Genomic DNA, 21,266 nt, shown 5'->3' on the forward strand with positions numbered 1-21,266 from the left:
ACACTGGAATTCCCTTGAAAAAACTTAATACCCACCGTAACATCCTTGGAACTCTCATCAAATCCCCTGAAACCTCCTGGAACACCCCATCAAACCCCTTGAAGCACCCGGAAACTCCATATTACATCCCTAGAATGGCCCTGATAGCTCCAGTGACCCCATAAACCGCCTCAGAAATGCCCCTTAAATCCTCTGAAACCTTTTGGAACACCCCAGAATCTCCCTGTAACGCATTGAAACCCATCAAAACCCACTGAAATGCTCTGAACCTCCAAAGCTTCCTGGAATGCCTTGAAATCTTATGGAACACCCATGAACTCCCTCAAAACCCCCTGCAATATTCCAGAAACTCCTGAAACTCCAGAAACCCACTGACATAATGAAAAACACTACAAAAACGCCTCTGAAACCCCTTTTTACCCTCCGGAACGCCCATGACATTCCTAGAAATCCATGGAACGCCCTAGAAATACCCTGAAACACCCTGCAACGCTCTCGGGACCAACAAAAGCCGTCAAAATTTGCCAAGTACGTTCTAGTGTCTAGGTCTAGGTCTAGGTCTCCAGATTAAGACTATGGATCGCCAATCCGGAAACGGCGGGTTTGGTTCCCATTCCAGTCTAAGGAAGTCCTAAGGGTTCTCAGGGGCGTTTCAGGGATCCCAGATAGTTCCAGAGGATTTTGTTGGGTCTCAGGGGCGTTTCAGGGGGTCTCAGGAGGATTCCAGGTGGTCAAAAGAGCACTGAAATGTGGTTTCAAAGGCTTTCCACTGGATCTGAGGGGAGCTGTGGGGGGACCCACAGGTGTTTTTGGGGTCCCAGGAGCGTTCCGGGAAGTCTTTGAGCGTTTTAGGGGGTATCAGGATGCGTTTCAGAGGTTTCCAGAAAGTATCAAGGGATTCCTGGGGGCCTCATGCGCTTAAGGGGGTGTCAGAGGCGTTTCAGAGGATCTCAGGGGCGCTTGAGGAGATATCACGGTGTTTATGGTAGAAGGATATTATTTGAAAAACAATATCGATTAATCACCCACCAAATGAAAGGCAAGGGTCTGTTCTTTTATTTGGTGCTAAAAATTGGAAATTGAGATTATTTTCCCATATAAATTTCAGGTGAAAAGTACCCAATAAATAGGTATTTCTCAGAAGTGTGTGTGTGTGTGTATATACAATCCATCGCCCACTGGCCGGCAGTGCTTTTATGGAAGAAAAATGTCTGCGTCTGTTTTGGCCATTTACTATTATGCGTAGACGTAAACATTTTTAGTCCTGGAGATGGAAGGTGATAGCTCTACTGTACATCTAACGACCCATTTCGAGGTATGCCTTGACTCGCACGTGCATCCTGAGGTCGTCTTCTGCAACAGTAAGCCCCGCATTAATGCATCCGGATATCAAATGGATATCTGAAATGCATTAAAACTTCCTGAATCAAAAATTTATATTTTTGATTCTGGCGCGTATTTAGTGTAGTAAGTTTCACAGGTATAAATAAAATGAAGCATTTTGATAGGAAAGATCTCACCAAGTTTCTCGTAGTCTGCCATTACTCTCGTTTCTCCTGCACCTCACATGCATCAATCGACGCGCGACGTGGAGGGCACAATTGACACGTTATTGCTATGACACCAAAACGCGAGAATGAAACTACGCGAAACAAATACACTTTCACACGCGGAAAACTGATCGAATGGCCCGGCCATATCATTAGCGGAATCGTTGGGATATTCTAACACGGGTGGCGTACCGGCACGAGCCACCAGCCAAGTTTAACCCACTTATTTAGTATTTCATATAGCACAAAATATACAACGAAATGAAAATAATATACTAATGATCTGAATAATACACACAGGACACAGGTAAACACCATCACTCATTTTAATTTCCACCACAGTCGCGCGAATAATCGACCTTCGCTAGACCGCATCCAAATGGGAGCATTTTCATTCACTTTGGATTATTCACTTTTCGAAATGTAAATCAGCCATTTTCTTTCAAATAAACACTAGCAAATCTTTTCCCGGTGCGGCATCACCCGGATGACATAGTATTGTCAGCCGTTTCACTGGCAGAATCACGAAAACAACCCGCACACCAAAAGTTAACCGAACTGTTGGCAACCCAATCACACACAAGACACGGAATCACCTCCGGATGGCGTAGCACTACCGGCCGTTTTACGATTTGGAAAATTTCAAGCGCCGCGAAACTGCATTTGCACAACATCTTCTGACTTCAACCCGAAATCAATAAAATCACTTCCTTATCATCTAAATGTACATATAATCTAGCACAGAACTAGCACTATTTTACACGCGGAAAAACCATCCGGATGGCGTAGCACCGGCCAAACCGTGAGCGAAAAAAAAAACGACGAACGCGGAGCGAATGTGACGAGCAAATCAAAACACGTCTGCACACGGCAACGCCTACTTCGCTTCTCCATAGGTATTTCTCAGAAGTGTGTTCTAGAAATCACGAAAAAAATAAAATTTGTTCTAGACCCTCCGATCGATCATTTTCCTCTTAGCATCAAATGAAAGAGGAGACTCTTAGCTTTCATTTGGTGGGTGACTTAGCGATACTGATTTTTTTCGATAATATATTTTGTCATAGACACCGTGGGTCTCAAGGGCGTTCCAGAGGATCCTAGGGGCTTCTTTAGGGGGTCTCAGGGGAGTCTCAGGGTGTTCCATGGGGGTCTCAGAGGTGTTTCAAAGGGCTTCAGGGAGTTTCTGGGGCGCTTCAAAGGGGTCTCATGGGAATTGAGGGGGGCCAGGGGTTTCAGGGGATTTTCAGGGGCATTTCAGAAGGTCCCAGTGGATTTCAGGGGTACTGAAAAACCTAAAGAGAAGAAATTTAAATTCTCGTATTCAATTATAAATGCCCCTGAAGCCGTTTGGAAAAGCCTGAAAAGGTTTCTGAAAACCCCCTGAAACATCACTCAAAAGACCTTGAGGCACACCAGAAATGCAATTAAACACCCCTGAAACCTTTCGACATATAAGACGTTCCTGAAACCCTCTGAAGCTCTCTGAAATTCCTAGAAACTCTAAAACCGCTTGTAACGCCCTGTAAAAGCTCCTAGAATCCATTGAAACAACCCCCTGAAACGTCCGTGAAGTCGCTTGAAATCCACTTTTTGGAATCTCTGGGATCTGGGATTTATGCGAAAATAGTTATTTATGTAACGAGTGGCAAAAAGTTGATTTTTTCAGCACGAGTCGTGCATTTATCCAACGAGGCTTACCGAGTTGGATAAATACGAAGAGTGCTGAAAAAAATCGAGTTTTGCAAAGAGTTCCATACAAAATTTTATGCAATGATTTTTTTCATAATGCAACCCATTTGAGTTGAATAATGTTCATAATGCAACTCAAATGAGTTGCATTATGAACATTATACAACTATTTTTCATTATGCAACTTATTTCAGTTGCATAATGAACCAGTTCGGAAAAATTGGCCATTATGATACCAAAATGAGTTATATAAAATGTAAATTATGATACTGAATTGCATAAAAACATTTATGACGTTTTTAATTCAGTGGTGGTCCGGCCGCACAGAGCACGATTCCCAAGTAACACTTAGATATCCAATTAGTCTGGTAGTGGTTTTCAGAACCTTCTTGAAACCTAATACCTTTAAATTTGGTTTACAACATTTCTAGTAACTTCTTCTAGTTTATTCAACTATAAAATGTTACTTGGACTAGCTAGAGACTGTTTATATCAGAGACCCGCAAAAAGTGAAACCAAATCTACCTATCGAACTGTCAAATCGGCTACCTATCGAGCACGCCAGCAAAGATGAACAACAATCAAAAGAAGTCGTCTTTGCATGTCTCTATATATACAGTCTCTAGGATTAGCATTGGGAGATTTCGTTGTTATTACGATACTTTTTCACAAAATTTGTTCTGAATGTTTCGTCTCTTTCTCTGTGGTTATATTGTTATTTTTTTTGTTGTGATACTGACAACTGCAGAGTTCATTGGTTTTATTGCGATCGTATAGGATTTTTTCTTAGTTTATAAAAATATCGGTGCTTTCACATTTTTTCTAATTTTTGGTTGGTTTTCGTAATTTTTTCCACAAATACCGGATTTTTATTTATTTATTTTTGCTAAGATAGTCTGCTTCGTTTTTGTTGAAAATCAGTAAATAAAAATAAAATCACTTGTAAAAGTGTACTCAGAGAGACACGGTTAACACTATCGGGGCACGGAAATTCAAGTCAATAGGTTTGAGTTAGCTAAATTATAGCAAAAAGCGACTCATTCAAAAACCATGCTGATCGGTGCATCCATTCGTGAGTTACATTACTTCTAAGGGAATTCAAGGGATAAGGACTGTATCGGTGTTCGGTAGGGTGGCCCACACTTATATAAAAAACAAAAGTTTCGAAAAATATCCAGTCCTACTTCCTGAATCAGTTATTTTGGACTCCCAGAAGCTACGTTTAAAATTTGAGCAAAATCGGTCGAGCCCAAGGAGCGCTCAATAAGCTTGAATTTTGCAAATGAAGTTTACATGACGTGTAAATCTCATTTTTTTTATCTGTGTATGTGTACATAACTGCTAACAATATGTACTATACATTTTTCAAATTTCTTCAGGCTGTTCTAAACTTGACTATATTGTGAAGACTTGATGGAAAAACCGAAATGATAATACCAAATATGCTTCGAGATAGAGCATCCTGATTATGAAAAAAAAAAATAATTTTTTTTTCTGAGATTTTAGCGCAATGGTTAGAAAAGTTTTTGAATCCTGTGAAAATTCTTGGAAAATATTGCTGTCGGTTTTCAAGGAACAACTTGATTGAGGCGAAAATAATGCACTGATAGTTGGATCGTGGTGAGTGACCATCCGTCTCCATGAGCTGGACTATCTGTATTCTCATGGGTGTACGTTATGTGAAATTGGTTTTCCCATATCTAGACAACATTATTTACGCTATGCCTGGGAATTGTCCTATCATTAAACAGTTTGCTCCGGTATGAAGCAGTTGGCATGCTATCAGCATATATAATTCATTCGCACTTTCCATGATTATTTGCAAACAAGAGAGATATGAAAGCCGAGTAATTCCAACGGGTGTTAATTTTCCCAACCATAAATTCTCATCTAGGTACACAAACTTACTGTTCCTTCTTGATATCCCGGGGACAGTCACCGGGATCCGCACCGGGAAACTCATTCGGATGAGTCTGTATCGAGAAGGGATAGAAGATCTGAAAGCGCAAAAAAAAAACAAGAAAATGAAACATTCCATTAGTAATCGGTCGCGTTCGCTTGCATGGGACGGGACATCACAAATGAAAAACCACCCCCCCCCCCCCCCCCCCGTGGGAAATAGCCGGGGACAAAAAAAACAAAGAACACGAGGTCGGAAAACGTCGATTCCTGCTTACCTGCATAACCTTGCAAAAGTCTATGCTCTGCACCAGGTCGTTGATGTCGTCGTCGAAGTGGTCGTGCGAAAAGACCAGCAACGTCCGGGAGATGTCCCTCGCCTGGGCCAGGCTTACGATTAAATGGCGTAAATAGGTTATCCTTTTGTGTACCTGTGGGGAGAAACCAAGAGAGAAAAAGACGGGACAAAATGAGCAAAAAATGCTGAATCGGAAATTGGTATCTGAAGTTTGGATGGGGCTTTTTATGGCTTCCGCTTTCGCGTCGCGGGGTGATTCTGTGGTTTTTACGCCATGGTTGACTAAACGCTGCGAAGAGGTGCTCGCCAAGTTCTGATGAGTGGCAACTGAGAGTTAATTAGCTTTTAATTAGCGTATTCGCCGGAAGGAAGCAGTTGTCGGATCGAGGGCAGGTGAGTTTTCCCCTGCAGGATGGATGTTGTCGTCAAAATCAACCTTTATTGAGCTTTTTCAGCGTCTTTAATGGGATTTAATGGAATAACGGATTGACTTTTATAAGCGGAAACGTTAGCCGGTAGAGGATGGGAATGAGGGGTAAAGTCCCACGGGCACTGAATGTCATTACTGAGAAAATTATGTGCAGCAACTATGTTGAGATGGGATAACATGTTGACAATAATGGACAAAAGAAGAATAATGACGAAGACCTCTGGAGAAATTAAAGCATTAACTGTAATGTTATTGCTTAGTGATGGTCTGCTCATAAAAGTTGTATGTATACGTATCCTTTATTGGGTGGTGCCAACTAAGGCATGGTAAAACGTAAGTTTGAATGCACAAAACTGTTTGAAGCTTAAACTGTAATAAGGTAGAATAAAAATGCATCCTTATTTGAATAAGAATGACACAACACTATTCACACATTTTGCATGATCGACCTTACTTGTTCTGAACAATAGTGACGATTTACCCAGTTTCTTTAAACCAACCAGTAGAATTTAAAACCAGGGCTGAAAATATCATTTCGACATATCTGGATTCAATCACCTACAGCTCATTTCAGATGCTGAATCTGAAAATATTATAAATGAAAAAATTATGTGGCTGGACAAGTTCTACAAGAAAGTCACGCATAAATTTGCTCTATTTCTAATATTTTAGGTAAATGTCATCGACTACCTTCGAAAAATGCACATTGATAACCATCATGAATATCAATCGGCATATTTGGAAGACAATCGATGACATTGTCCTGAAATATTTCTTGTAGAACTGGTCAAACCACACAAGTTTTTCATATACCATACCTTCAGGTGTGGAGCGGAGCTGGTGTGGTTGTTAGAACACTTGACTATCACGCCGAGGACCTGGGATCGAATCCCACTCCCGACATACTCACAAAATGTGGGTTCTTCCTTCGGAAGGGAAGTAAAACGTGGTTCCCGAGAAGAATTAGCCTAGGGTTAAAATCTCGTTAATACAGACAAACAAACAAACATACCTTCAGGTCCAACTTCTGAAATAAGCTGAAGGTTTTTTTTTTTTTTTATTTCTTTATTATAAGCTGAAGGTGATTGAATCTAGAAATGTCGAAATAATATTGTTTGCACTTCCAACGAGTTTTTACAGTATTAATTCCAACTGATATCAATAACTTGTCATGCGGTGTATATCATAGTAGTGGAAGAGTTTTTATATGTACAAGGAAACAATGAGAATCTGACAATCCATCCTGCAAAATCAGCAATGTTGTACGCTTTAGTCAGCACGATTCGATTGTATATACATTGGAAATGTTACTTACTTCATGCAGAGTAAAAGTCCACCATACAGGTAACCCCAATCCAAGGTGTCAGGCGACCCGTGCTGAGGGATGAATGGTTGAGGGGGTTTAAAAGATGCTCGATCTTTAACGGAGCCCGTAGCGTGGGTAGATCGCCTTTTTGGGTTGCGTTGCGGTGTTAGATCTACCAAACCGAAATCTAGTGTCGTCCTATTTTTCAATTTTGGAATATGTGTTCTGATAATTATAGGCATTATAGTATTTAGTCCTTGCTACTGGTGTTGTGATGACTTCCAGTCTTTGAATAAAACTAAGTTTACCAACTTTACTTTGCATATAGTTAAAAACCTCACCATCTGAGGCTAAACTCAATGCAAAGAAAATCAAATTGGGTTAGGGATCCATGCATGTACTAACTCTTCGATGACTGGAAAGTGCTAGTGCGCAAGGAACATACTAGAATCCTTATTACTGAACACATGTCCCATTATTGGAATGATATTGCTGCTAATGTTAAAACCCGGGTCCTAAACCTGGGGAGAATTCTAAGAAAACAAAACAAAAACTGTATCAAAATCGATACTTTATTGCCCCTCAATGGCAATTGAGTAATGCGACATGCACTACACTAAGGATACGGGTAATGTCACAATAGATCTAAAAACCGGTCGCAGTGACAAACCCGAACAGGAATAAAAAAAAAAATACTTCATGCAGAAGTGTACATTTTTTTGCTTATAGGATAAAAGTTTACTTCGTCCAGTCATATCAGACGGAAAAAAGCTAATTATTACAGATATTCCATCTAACCTTTGCGATTGACTCATTGGATGCACAGAAAAAAAAATATTCATGTAAAATTCAGAGAAAAATCATGCACATAAAGAAAATGCTAGAGTTAGTGCGTATTTACATGAGATATCATGTAAAATTACGTTACGTTCGTGTAAATTTCCGCTAATATTTGCGTAACCGGTTGGTGTCTATGATAGTTTACGCGATAGTTGGCTGAAATTTACACGATGTAATGTAATTTTACATTATATCTCTTGTAAAAGTGCACTAACTCTAACATTCCCTTTATGTGCATGATTTCTCGCTGAATTTTGATTACTTATTTTTTCCTGTGTGGAAGGAAAAAGCTGTAGACTATCAATAACCAGCCTCTATAGCAGGAACAATTGCACTAACTTCACTCCACTTACGAGTTGACAGTTTTCCTCGTTTTGCGTATTACGAAGGAAACCGCACCACGGAAGCAGCTGTTAGCCGAAATGTTCTCCATCACCATTCAATTTTCACTACGCCGGACTAAATTATCGAACTGACACTCAAGTGACGCCCACAAAGGTACTGTGACACTACAAAGTTGGATTTCCTTGCTGCAGAATCATGCAAAAGTTACCTAAATAATCAAATAAATTAACTGTTTCTCATCGATTAAATGTAAACTAATTAGTTTTCTTCGTCCAAGGAAGATGCAAGCAAATGTGTACGTGGACCGACTTTGTGTTTTTGTACGGTCGAATCATGATTTTTGACCATCCTACGTACTACGTGCATCTAAGCACCAATGCGTAAACCCCTATGCCAAAAATAAGCATTTCCACTTCGACATCTGCATGACTTTCAACAAACTCAACGGCTTGTTGGCAACAAGCGGAACTGGCGATACTGGAGTTTCAACTACGGATGGTCAATAGGCCGTCCCTTATTTTGCAAAAATCTGAAATGTTATAAGTTCGTTAGTCGAAAATGATCGTTTTAGCTAAGAAATGATCGTGTCAAAATTTGAAGTCCATATCTCAAGGCTAAGTGGTCCCTCAAGGGGCCTAAAGTTGTCAAAAATGGTATGAGATCAAAAAACATGAAATTTTTTTTCGACGAAATAATTCGCCATTCTACTAAAACCGGTGATTTTAAGATCCTAAAAAGCCAAAAATGTGCTTAGAATTGCGATATCTCTACTCGTTTTTGAGTTATTGAACAAAATAGGGTAGGTTTCCTTCGGGATCTAAAAAATGCTGATCTTAATTCGCAAATATAAGCACATTTTCGGCCCTTTAGGGTCCTAAAATCACCAGTTTTAGTAGAATACCGTATTTTTCATCGAAAAAAAATTTATGTTTTTTTGGTCCCATACCATTTTTGACAACTTTAGGCCCCTTGAGGGACTTGAGATATGGACTTCAAATTTTGAAACGATCATTTCTTAGCTGAAACGATCATTCTCCACTAACGAACTTATAACATTTCTATTTTTTGCAAAATAAGGGACAGCCTAGTGGTCAATCAAGCTCAAGCAAGCTGATGCGACAACAAAAAAAACCGTAAAATAACATTAGAAGAACAAAAGTGCGAAGATGACGATAAAAACATAAGCAATGGGTGCTGTTAACTTTCTGATCCTAAAATTGGATGGGACAAATTGGCAAACGAGGTGTGTGCGAAAGGGAATACTCCTCTGCCGTGAGGACCGTCATGACGTGTCATCATGGAGGACGCCAATAAAGTTGATGAGGATAAATTCATCGATTGGAAGGTCACTGGTCGAAGGCATGAGCAACGTTGGTGCTCTTGCTGGAGGATAGCCAGCCTACCACCACGGGTGTATTCGAGGTACTTTGGAATTTCCCAGTCGGTCCGTGTGAGTTTGCTCAAGTCGCGTGTGTGCCACCACTGCAACAAACCAGGTCATCTCGACCGGAATTGTTGGAGCCGGCTTACCCCCAAGGCGGGAGATGAAGGTAATGTGTCGCAGCGTATCGTTCACTGTCGGTGAAAAGTGTTCGTCATGGGTCATTGACAGTCAGTGGGACGAGTGCCCACATGAGCAGAGACAAGTCGTTTTTCGATGAGCTGCGAGAATCCCCCGGCGACTGGATTACAATAGCGAAGTACATAGGGTAAACAGGTATAATATGCCCCCCCCCCCTGAACAGAAATGGCAATATATCTGAAACTGGCGCCTTATTCCATCTATTGTTCACTGCAAATCGGTGTTACTAAAGTTAGTGAAGTGTTGCATGCGAACTTTGCCTTTGGAGAGGTGGCTATGGAAGCTTTGAAACTTTTTTCGAAAACGTTCCAAAATTTACATTTTCAAAATAAAGGGGGCAATACGCCCCATCAAAAGAAAAACGTCCAGCCCCGTGATAAAACTGTCCCAGGGGATAATTCCACCACATGATTATCCTAGGAGGGTCTTTCAACAAGTGTTTAACTGCATAAAAGTTGCAAAGTAACACAAGCGAACAGAACTAGCTTCGTTTACAATGAAGTCAGCTCACAAAAGGTAAAATATTACGCCAAAAGCCTCGATTTCAGACTTTTTGATATTTTTATTGCTTTTCTGTACCAATCCACTAACGGACCAGCTTGATGGCAATAATTCTTCAATAATTGAGATTTCTAATCGATCACACATGCGAAAAGCGCTTGAATCGCTAGAAAATGAAGAGGGGCGTTTTGCCCCGGTGGGGCGCATTATACCCTTTTACCCTATCCAGGGTGAAGGAAGTGGAGAGCTGAAGGGCATTCAAGCCGATAACAAAACGGTATGGATTCTCACTGTCCTGACCCAAGTTTCAAACTTGTCACAGAAGAGTCACGGCGGTGCAGGTTTTTGTTGCGCAGAAGTCACTGTGACTTACTCTTAGCATGTACGTGTTAATTAGAAGTAAGTCACAGTGACTTTTGCGCAACAAAAACCTGCGCCGCCGTGACTCTTCTGTGACGAGTGTGTTACTTGGGTACTTTACCTACCGGTCAGGCTAAGGCCCGAGTGGCTTCTGCTGTACATAGTAGCCGTCTCCATACTACTCGGTCCATGGCTGTGTGTTTCCAGTTCTGCACTCTGCGAAGGGTCCGCAGATCGTCCTGCACCTGATCGACCCATCTAGCTCGCTGCGCACACCGTCTTCTTATACCGGTCGGATGACTCTCGAGAACCATTTCAATCGAGTTGCTATCCGATATCCTGATGACGTCCCACCCACTGTAGCCTCCAGATTTTCGCGATGTGGTTTTCTCAGCCAGCAGCTGATGCAGCTCGTGGTTCATTCGCCTTCTCCAATTCCCGTCTTCCATCTGCACTCCGCCGTAAATGGTACGCAACATCTTCCGTTTGAAAACTCCAAGGGAGCAATGATCCTCTGCACGTACAGTCCATGTTCCGTGCCCATAGAGGACTATTCCTCTATTTAGCGTTTTGTAGATAGTTAACTTCGTATGACGGCGAATTTTGTTCGATCGTAGAGTTCTGTCCAAAGTAAGTTCGATTTCCTGCCACAATGCACCTCTGAATTTCTCTGCTGGTGTCGTTGCCGGCGATCACTAGTGAGCCCAAGTACACGAATTCTTCGACCGCCTCGATTTTCACGCTCTTCTTATTACACTTTCTAAAGCAATGTTAATCAGCTAGTACGAAAGACCATCACCTTGCCGTAATCCTCTGCGGGATCCAAATGGACTCGAAAGTATTCCTGATACTCTACAGGGTGCGGCAGGAAAAAATGCGAAAAGTTCAAGGCACTATTACACGCTAAATATGGGATAGATATGACTATTTTTTCATGACAGTGTATCAGTCAATGTCTATATTCTAGCACTGCAAAATAAAAATAAACATATTTGATGTTTAACATGTGATAATGTAAGCCTAATAAGCGGGTATGAATAAACTGCGCGCCCAATAGTCATTAAACAAAATGACTATAACATTAAAAAAATTAGCTTAAATTCGATGAACAACCAGACCACACTGATCCAGAGAAATATAGTTTCACATACTAGATGAAATAAGTACATATATTTGATGATATTGTAGAGAAAAATAAAAATTTTGTTTTATCAGATACGAAATTTAGCGACCTGTGTGCTTTTCTGCGGTTTGAAAATTTTGATTGTCTTCAAATTCAGGCACCGCCCTGAAAAGGTTAGTGACCAAAATGGGAAAATTTTTAATTAACTTGTCAGAAAAGTAGCCTATTAGAGATCTTGTAACGTTGAAACATAGATTGGTTAACTTCAAATGGACGAAAATGAGGTTTGAAGTTGAAAAACACTTTCGCATTTTTTCCTGCCGCATACTGTAACTACGCACATCACTCGATCCATCGTCACCTTGATCAATCCTATCAGTTTATCCGGGAATCCGTATTCGTGCATAATCTGCCATACCCAGTCAACACACGATCGCATATGATGTTGGATAGGATGCAAAAGTGGAGGCGATATACCCACACTTTACACGCGGTTAAATGGAAGCAGGTACGCATATGGCCTCCACTTTAGCATCCTATTCAACATCATATATGACTTTGTGTTATCGGGGATAGCTGATCTCGATCGATTGTATCAAAAGTCGATTTAAAATCGATGAACAAGTGATGTGTGGGCACGTTGTATTCGCGGCATGTCTGCACACCTGGCGGATGGCGAACATCTGGTCCGTTGTAGCGCGTTCACCCATGCATCCAGCCCACTGTTTCATCGCAAGCCACTGAGTGGTCTATACTCATCTTGTGCTACACTCAACGCGTATAACACATGGCAACACCGTCTGCAACATCATAAATACAACTGAATTAAATAGTATGTTGCGTTTTAAAAGCGAAAATGCGTTAAACAATGATGAAAATATCGTATTTTCACAGTTGTTTGAAGCCAACGATGAGAGAGCATCAGAAAGTGTTACACTTAGCGATGGCCGCTCATCGCTACAGCTGGTCTATGTTGGAGTATCATCTTTGTTTTCGTTCGTGAACCACACGACTCGACGAGAGAACATAGACACGCTTGGTTATTGAAACAGAACCTACAAAAGGGAAGAAAAACTGATGAGTGGTTCACTTATCACTTAGGCTGCCAAACACTGATCCAGCCTGATAATATTTTTGTCTTTCTCGTACACTGGAAAGGCTATACCTTCACTCAAAAAACTAATTTTCGATAGAAGGCTCGGAGAGTCGAGTCACATATACTAATCAATTCAGTTCGACGAATAGAGATGATGTCTGCATGTGTGTATGTATGTATGTCTGAGCGCAAAATAAGCTCACCCACTTCCCATTGGCCGATTTTACGGATCATAGCTCGAATAGAACCGAAATGTTACCGTATTGTTTCCTATTGAAAATGGTGCACTTCGGTCGAGACGTTCCGGAGTTATGGCCATTTCAGTGATGCGTACCAGCACCGGTGTACTGGTCATATTTTAAAACTGAACCAAATTCTATCACATCAAATTGCGCCGAATTTTTTAAACATTAGCATAGTTGCTAAATTTTATGCAGGAATCATCAATGGAAACCACAAAACCACTATGTCCATCAAAAATTCAAGATAAGACTCAAAAACCAAGATGGCGGATCACAACTAGAAGAGGCGACTGTTTTAACCTTCCTTTTGCATTACGTTGACAGTAGCTCGCTGACGTACTGTACGGGTTGGGTCATAAATGACCGTAATGTCAAAGGAGGGTTAAGGCGTTTAACGTCCTAAAACCATGGAATATGGGTGTATTTTGTATGGGGTGGATGTCCAGAGTCCAAAAATGGTGACCAGAATATACAAGATGGCGACCTAAAATCCAAGATAACGGGCCATTATTCAATATGGCGGTTGTTTTACGGAGTTTTTGGCTTTTAAGCCTATGTATAAAGGTTAGTGTACAATTAACATAAGTTAAAATACACAGAAATAAAAACTAAAAAAACCTATATATAAGGCCTAAGCCTAAATATAAGGATATATTTGGTATAGAGATGTCAGGGGTCCAGAAATGACGACCAGAATATGCAAGATGGCGGCTCAAAATCCAAGAAGGCGACTCAAAATTCATAATGGAAGCTGTTTTAAGGAGCTTATGGTTCTAAAACCATGCAATATGGGTATATATGGCATAGAGAAGATGTCAGGAGATCAAAAAGGGCGTCTAGAATATACAAGATGGTGGCCCAAAATCCAATATGGTGGCCCAAAATTCAAAATGAGTGTTGTTTTAAGGAGTTTTAGGCTCATAACCCATGCAATATGGGTATATTTGGTATAGAGAAGATGTCCAGAGTCCAGAAATGGTGACCAGAATATCCCAGATAGCGGCCTTGAATCTAAGATGGAAGCTATTTTAAGGAGTTTTAGGTTCTAAATCATGCAATATTGATATATTTGGCATAGGAAAGGTGTTCGAAGTCCAGACATTGTGACCAGAATATTGAAGATGGTGGCACACAATTCGAGATGGCACCTATGTAATGAAGTTTTGAGCACAAAAACCATGCAATGTGGGTATATTTGGTTGTGCTAAAATATCCGGAGTTCAGATATGGCGACCGAAATATCTAAGATGGCGGCCCAAAATTCAATATGGCAGCTGTAATAAAGAGTTTTAGCTACTAAAACCATGCATTTTGTATGGAGAAAATGTCCGGATTCCAAAAATGGTGACCGGAATATTCAAGATGACAACTCAAAATCCAAGATGGCGGCTCAAAATGCAAGATGACGGTTGTAATAAGGAATTTTAGCCTCCAAAATCATGCATTTTGGGCATATTTGGTAAAAAAAATGTCCGGAGTTTAAAAATGGAGACCAGAAGGTGGCTGCTCAAAACTCAAGGTGGCGGCCGAGAATTCCAGATAGAAGCTGGTTTAAGGATCGTTCATAAACCAAGTAGGGGGATTAGGGGCATTATGGACACCCTAAGCAAATGAGTATGTTAGGCCTGCATAACAGACAAAAACTTAACATATTATCAGTTGGCTTACAACTTTAACTTGTTTCCTACGTATTTCAATCATTTACAGCAGGTACAGCAGGAATCTCATTATTGTGAAAAAATAATGAATTGTAAACCGAGTGTTTTTTGGGCCTGGCAGGAAAGGTACGGGGCGAAATGGACACCTATCGGGGCATAATGGACACCCCTGCATATTTCATGCTGTATCTTTGATAATATCAACCAGTTAAGTAATTTGCCTACGGAGATCAATACCACAGATATAATACTCCATCTTAGACGAGTTCACATAACATCAAAGGTAATTAAATAAATTTTAGGCTAAAATAATCGGATAGATTTTTTCCAAACTCTCTAAAACGCCAAACAGTATGCAACTCGCGTACATCCATTCATAATTGCCAGTGCTCATTTCGCCCCGAATCGACTACAGCATTGAAATTGCTATTTTGGGTAAGTTCTGATCAAAAATATAATACTTCATCCATTGCTAAATCTGTGTATACATGTAGATAAGCTAACAATTCATTTGTTTTATGGTGGACACACTCAAACACTCGTAATACCTTATTTGCTGCTGCTTCGAAATTATAAGAAATCCACCATATGAAAAACATATTTCAATTTCAATGATATTTTGCTTATTTTGAAGGAATATAAATGGTACTTTTGAAAAATAGAACAATGTCTTGTTCCTTTACACTTATGCATTAAAAGTTTTACATAAAATTCAACGGTTTCAGCAAAAGCAGGGGTGTCCATTTCGCCCCGGGTGTCCATTATGCCCCTAATCCCCCTAGACTGTATAAGGCATATTTTTTTTTTGTTTGGATAAAAGTCTGGTAGACAAAGGTGGACTGTATTAAATACCTTAACGGCTGCAGGTCGAATTGACAGAGAAACACATACAAGTTAATAACTGACCAAAGCCACCATGAGAGTAATCTTAACAAGCAATGTCCAATGCTTCGTCCAGCTTATAAAACGTAACGTACTCTGTTTAGATTACTGAAAAAAAAGTAATTGAATTTTATCTTTCAAAATATATAGAAATATACAGAAGCAGCATTAGTTTAATATTTTACTGTGCCAATCGATGGAATCGAAGAAAATTCTATCAACGAAAACAGAACCCAGTTACCCACATGACTGCTTGGACCATGAACAGGTTTTTTGTCGCATGAATAAAAGTGCGATATTCATTCATATGTCACTTGAGTTTGGTTGAGATGGATTCTCGAAGGCACGAGAAAGGCACCATCACTGCTAGGTAGATTAATTAGGGTTTTTTCTCGAATAGGACACTGCATGAAATTCTATCCTTCTCCTTCACTCTTACAGAAATCTTGTAAACAACAAGGCCAAGAAACGTCAAAACCCCATACAAAATCAAAACAGTGCAGTGCCCTATAGCTTGCTTGTTCTACTGAAGCAAAAGAGTTGTTGTTTGCTGCTGCGACTGGGAGCATATTTCGCACAAGATTTTCACTGGAAATTGGCGTGAGGGAGAATTTGGTTTACGCGGCAATGAGTGAATAAATTCTGAATGCTGGTTCTAGGTATCAAAAGTATTCTCACGTGGGTTTGTTGTTACGCTTCCTCTCCTGATTTCTACAAGCTGTTATCTGATGCCGCATGTCCACCTGTCATCACATTTCTGGTTTTTTGGGTGATTTATCAAGACAGACATTTCGAACATAATTTGGCCGGGGTTCTGCTAAACCGAACTAAGCGCCAAAAAGTTTATTCCGAGATAATTTAGCTTCAAGTTCAACCACTCAGAAATAAACAACAGCTAAGATTATTTTAAACTTTTTTGCATACATGTAACTTACAAGCCTTTATTAACCATCAGAGATGATGAAAACATGTAAATTATTTAAAATCATTGATATAATACCATTTAATTTCTCAGTACTTTGCACTCAGTTCACTCTGGCTGAACAAAAACATTGGAATATGGTTTATAGTTCAGTGTGGCTGACTGTGTTTCTTTGTTTCAGAGAAAACCAGTAGGAATGTAATAAAAAAAATCTCGATTTTTCAGTGTATTTAAAGTTGAAATCGATATCACTCACAATCCTTTACATGAATCAGAGAGGACGCGTAGTATGGTAGCACAAACGTCTCAAAATAGTGTGAAATGTAAACGGCGGAAGCCCTCCCAGCTCAGCCCTTCCCATCTATGTTTTTTTATAGGCGGTGCATGTGCAGGCACATAACAAGAGTGATTATGTTAATGATGTCCTTGGATGTCCTGAGGTCCTGAGATGTGAAAATGGAGCAATTTGTGTACTTCAAATTTATACTGGTCGAAGAAAACCATGAAAATGATCTGCCAAAGTGAACTAAGACAAAAAAAAATCGAAAATATTAAAGAGATTCGAATTTGGGTCCATTAAGTGATAACCAAGCACGTTACCTCTAGGTCACTTTACTTAGCTGAAGGTCATTTGTTAAGTCTGAATCAAGTTCTAAACATTCTTCACTAGCATGGTTTTCGTGAAAACGCCATTTTTCGATCAGCCAAAGTGAACCAAGTGTTTGATTTTTTTTCAAGCTTTATTATTCTTATTAGTCTTGTTATTCAATGACGGCTCCTAGGTTAAATAATCAGTATGAGGTGTATCAACATAACGCATGTATTCAAAGCCAGTTCATCTTTGTATTGTTGAGAATAAATTGATTTTTAAATGCAGTGGATTTGGTTCGGTCTGGCTGACTGTAATTTGGAAAAATGGCGATCAACGCCATCGAAATCCAAATCGATCCTCCAACACCCGTATTTTTGATTACGTGTTAAATTCTCTCACAGATTGTTACTATGAGTCGGTTAGAAGTTAGAAATCTGACAGCGATGAGGAAAACTTGAAATGTTCATCATTTGGACCAAAACTAAAATATTTCGCTGATTCTATGGAATGGTTTACAGTTCACTCTGGTTGGATGCAATTTTATTTTTTGTATGTTCTGCCAAACAGAAATTTTGAATTTACTCCACGAAGAGCTGTCAGAATTACTGGATTTTTACACGAAAAGAAGATCATCATATTCTTCATCTAATGGTTAAGAAAACTCAATTTTTCAAAAAATGGTCTTTGGTTCGGTTTAGCAGAATCCCGACCATTTCAAAATAGAGTTTCTTCTTAGTAAGGTGTCCCAGAAGAAGAGCACAGAGGCAATTTGGAGCGGATTTTGAGCTGCAAGCGTACGTCCAGGTTTACTTTCTACCACGCTTTACCAAGTTAATGTACACGATCAGGAAAAGATTATGGTTGTCGCATCGTCGTCCCAGCAACAACGCTATACTTAGTAGATGTTGGTAGATAATGTACTGAAACCCAATAGGTGTTCACTGAAGTGTGTAAAAGGGTACTTAGCATACAGATTGGATTTTGTTTCCTTTTTGTATGAGATTAGCATTACATTGTCACGGGTAACAGATGGTGGATTAGATGTAGCTATTGGTTTGAACAATGATATTATGTTAGCGTTCGTTACAGTGTTCCAATTGTGAACCCCATTTCGATACATACATACCCAATTAAACAACAAAAGTCACATGAAACAAAAGCAATCTTAAATTATACATTTTTCATGAATCAATTGCTTCGCCTCTTGGAAGTGTCTGAACCGTGTGAGCCTAGAAATCAGAATACCTAGCAATTGCATAGTGGGTACACATTCCAGGAGAAGAAGCAGCGCCGGTCGGACCACATGTAGATCCGTCGTCGCTTGACAAGTGAAGTGGCTCTTGTTCCACGTGCCAAAGCCAAAAGGTGTGGTACCGTGTACCACCCACTTCGTTACGGTGCTCAACCGCACCTCTTCAGTTGTTGCTAGGTAGGTACGGTACATTGTACAACACCTCTATATGTGAGCTACGTAGACAAGTGCATTGTGCCATTTTGTTCACAGTGTGTTGTTTTTGCTTGCCTGCATGTTTGCATGCATGGTACATATGTGCTTGAAAGCTGCTTGTTTTTCATGTCCAAAAGGCTTGATAACGAAGCTAAACAAAGGACTCGAACGGGGTGTTTTTGTGAGCTTTAGTTTAGAGGAGATGAGGTTTTCAAAATCCATATGGCAAATTGCGGCAGAGCTTTAAAAGGGAATTGAAAATGCAAGCTCCAGTCCGCATATAAATGCGATCAGCTTCAACTTCTCGCCATTCGTCCTTTCGAGTTTCTTCTGCTTCTGGTGTAATGTGGTTACACTGAGACTAAGCCTGCTTCCCAGCTTCTACCCATAGTTGTGAAGAGGGTGGTTTCTAAGTATGCCAGTTCACTGTTTTTACATTTACATTACATGTGTGAATTCAGGGACAAAAAGCCAATTACAAAAAAGATTGTGTACCGAACAAGAGACGAATCAAGATACTCTCAGCATCATGGGCGTAGCCAGAGGGGAGCAGGGGGAGGCTGTGTCCCTCCTGGCTGCCTGTTTTTTTTTAATTCGATCCATCTCAAAGATTATTAATATCAATCAGAGTTCCAGAAATAAATATCCCAAGAAATAAACAATTCTAATAATTAAGGTGTTTATCTATAATTATCAAACATCTTATAATCGAAAATCATAAGAAATTTCTCTGAATGTCAAATTTTCCAGATATGTCGGAACCGGTAAGGAACGGTAAGGAAAATGAAGGACTTTGTAGAACCATATGTTGCTAGAATGTAGTAGCACATAATTCACGAATTATCACTAATATTGAATTCAAACAAACGTCATGCTAAGAGCAACATATCTGAGATTTTTTATGAATTCTTTCAAGGACAGCTTCAGTAATTACTTCAGGTATTTCTTCAGGAACTTATCCAGGGATTCTTTCATGAATTCCTCAATTTCTCCTTTTTTATGCGTGTGGCACACCCCTACTAATTCTTTAGGAGATTAATCCAGAAATTTCTTCAGGCATTCCTCTAGGATATCCTTTCAGGAGTTCTTAAAAGGATTCCTCCAAGAATTTCTCCAGAGTTTACACCAAGAATTTCCCAGGAGCTCTTCAAAGCATCCCTGCAAAGGTTTTTCCACAGGAATTCCAGCGATTCCTCCTGAAATTTTTCCAAATGTTCCTCCAGGAATTGCTTCAAGGACTCTTCAGGAATTCTCCAGAAGTTCTTCCAGGAGATTGTCCTGGGATTTTTTCAGGAATTCATGCACGATTTTTTCCAGGGTCTTTTCGAGAAATCCCTCTAGAAATTACCGGAATAATTCTTTCATAAATTCTGTCAGCAATTCATCCACGAGTTTCCCCAGAAAATCTTTCAGAGATTCCTTCAGAAATGCTTTAAGGATTTCTCAAGGAATACCCTCCAGGAATATTTCCAAATTTTCCCCCAGGAATTGCTGTAGGGATTCCTCCAAGAGTTCCACCAGTAATTCCTCGAGGAATTCTACCAGTTATCGGCTAAGAATTCCTCCAGGAACAGGGATTTTTCCAAGAATTTCATAACGAAATTCTCCAAGGATTTCCCCAGGGATTCCTCCAGAAATTCTTCTACAAATTCCAAGGATTTCACAACGAAACCAGGAATTTCTCAAGGGATGTTTTTCAGAAATTTCTTCCAGAGTTCCTCCAGAGATTCCTCCAGAAATTCATCCGGAAATTGTTTCAAGAATTCTTTAAGAGATTCCTTCGGGGATTTCTCAAGCAATTTCCACGGGCATACCTCCAGGAATTCCTCCAGAATTTCATCCAGGATTATTTCCAGGAACTCCTCCATAAATTTCTCCAGGAGTAGCTCTTTGACATTATTCAGAAATTTCTCCAGGGATTTCTCCAGGAAACTCCAGGGATATCTTCAAAAATTCTTCCAGAATATTCTCCAGATATTCCTTTAGGAGTTTTTCAAGGATTTCTCCAGGCATTTCTCCAGGAATTTCTTCATAGATTCCTCCAGGCTTCAGGAATTGTTTTGAGGATTCCTACAGGGATATCTTCACGAATTTCTCCAAGGATTCATCCAGGAAACCCTTCCGAAACTCCTGCAAGTATTCTTCCAGGAAATCCTCTAGGAATTTCTCCAGAAATTCTTCCAGGAATTTCTCCAGGAATACCTTCAGGATTTTTTTAGGGATTCCTCCAGGCATTCCTCCAGAGATTCTTCCTGGAATTGCATCACACATTTTCTCCAATAATTCCCACAAGAATACCACTAAGAATTCTTCCAGGCATTTCTCTATGATTTTCCAAGAATTTCTCTACGAACTCTTACAGGAATTCCTCCAGGAATTACTGCATGAATTTGTCCAGGAGTTACTCCACGAATTGCTTCTGGACATCCTTCAGAAATTATGGCAGCAATTTCTCCAGGAAATCCTTTATGGGTGTCTTCAGAGATTCTTCAGGAATTTTTCAG

At 40.0% G+C, this 21,266-nt stretch overlaps 1 protein-coding gene across 2 annotated transcripts in view; it reads right to left on the reverse strand.

Moving 5' to 3' along the window:
- Nucleotides 1-21,266, reverse strand: part of LOC109421111 (alpha-1,6-mannosyl-glycoprotein 2-beta-N-acetylglucosaminyltransferase) — a 167,430-nt gene that overhangs the window by 31,910 nt on the left and 114,254 nt on the right. For both annotated transcript variants that reach the window (XM_062846989.1, XM_062846988.1), the window contains exons 5-6: nucleotides 5,417-5,569; nucleotides 5,148-5,236 (exon numbers count right to left, since the gene is read on the reverse strand). In XM_062846989.1, the coding sequence (XP_062702973.1) occupies nucleotides 5,148-5,236; nucleotides 5,417-5,569 (242 nt within the window). The remainder of the gene's footprint in view (nucleotides 1-5,147; nucleotides 5,237-5,416; nucleotides 5,570-21,266) is intronic.

This window comes from Aedes albopictus, chromosome 1 (assembly GCF_035046485.1).
Source record: "Aedes albopictus strain Foshan chromosome 1, AalbF5, whole genome shotgun sequence".
Taxonomy (NCBI): domain Eukaryota; kingdom Metazoa; phylum Arthropoda; class Insecta; order Diptera; family Culicidae; genus Aedes; species Aedes albopictus.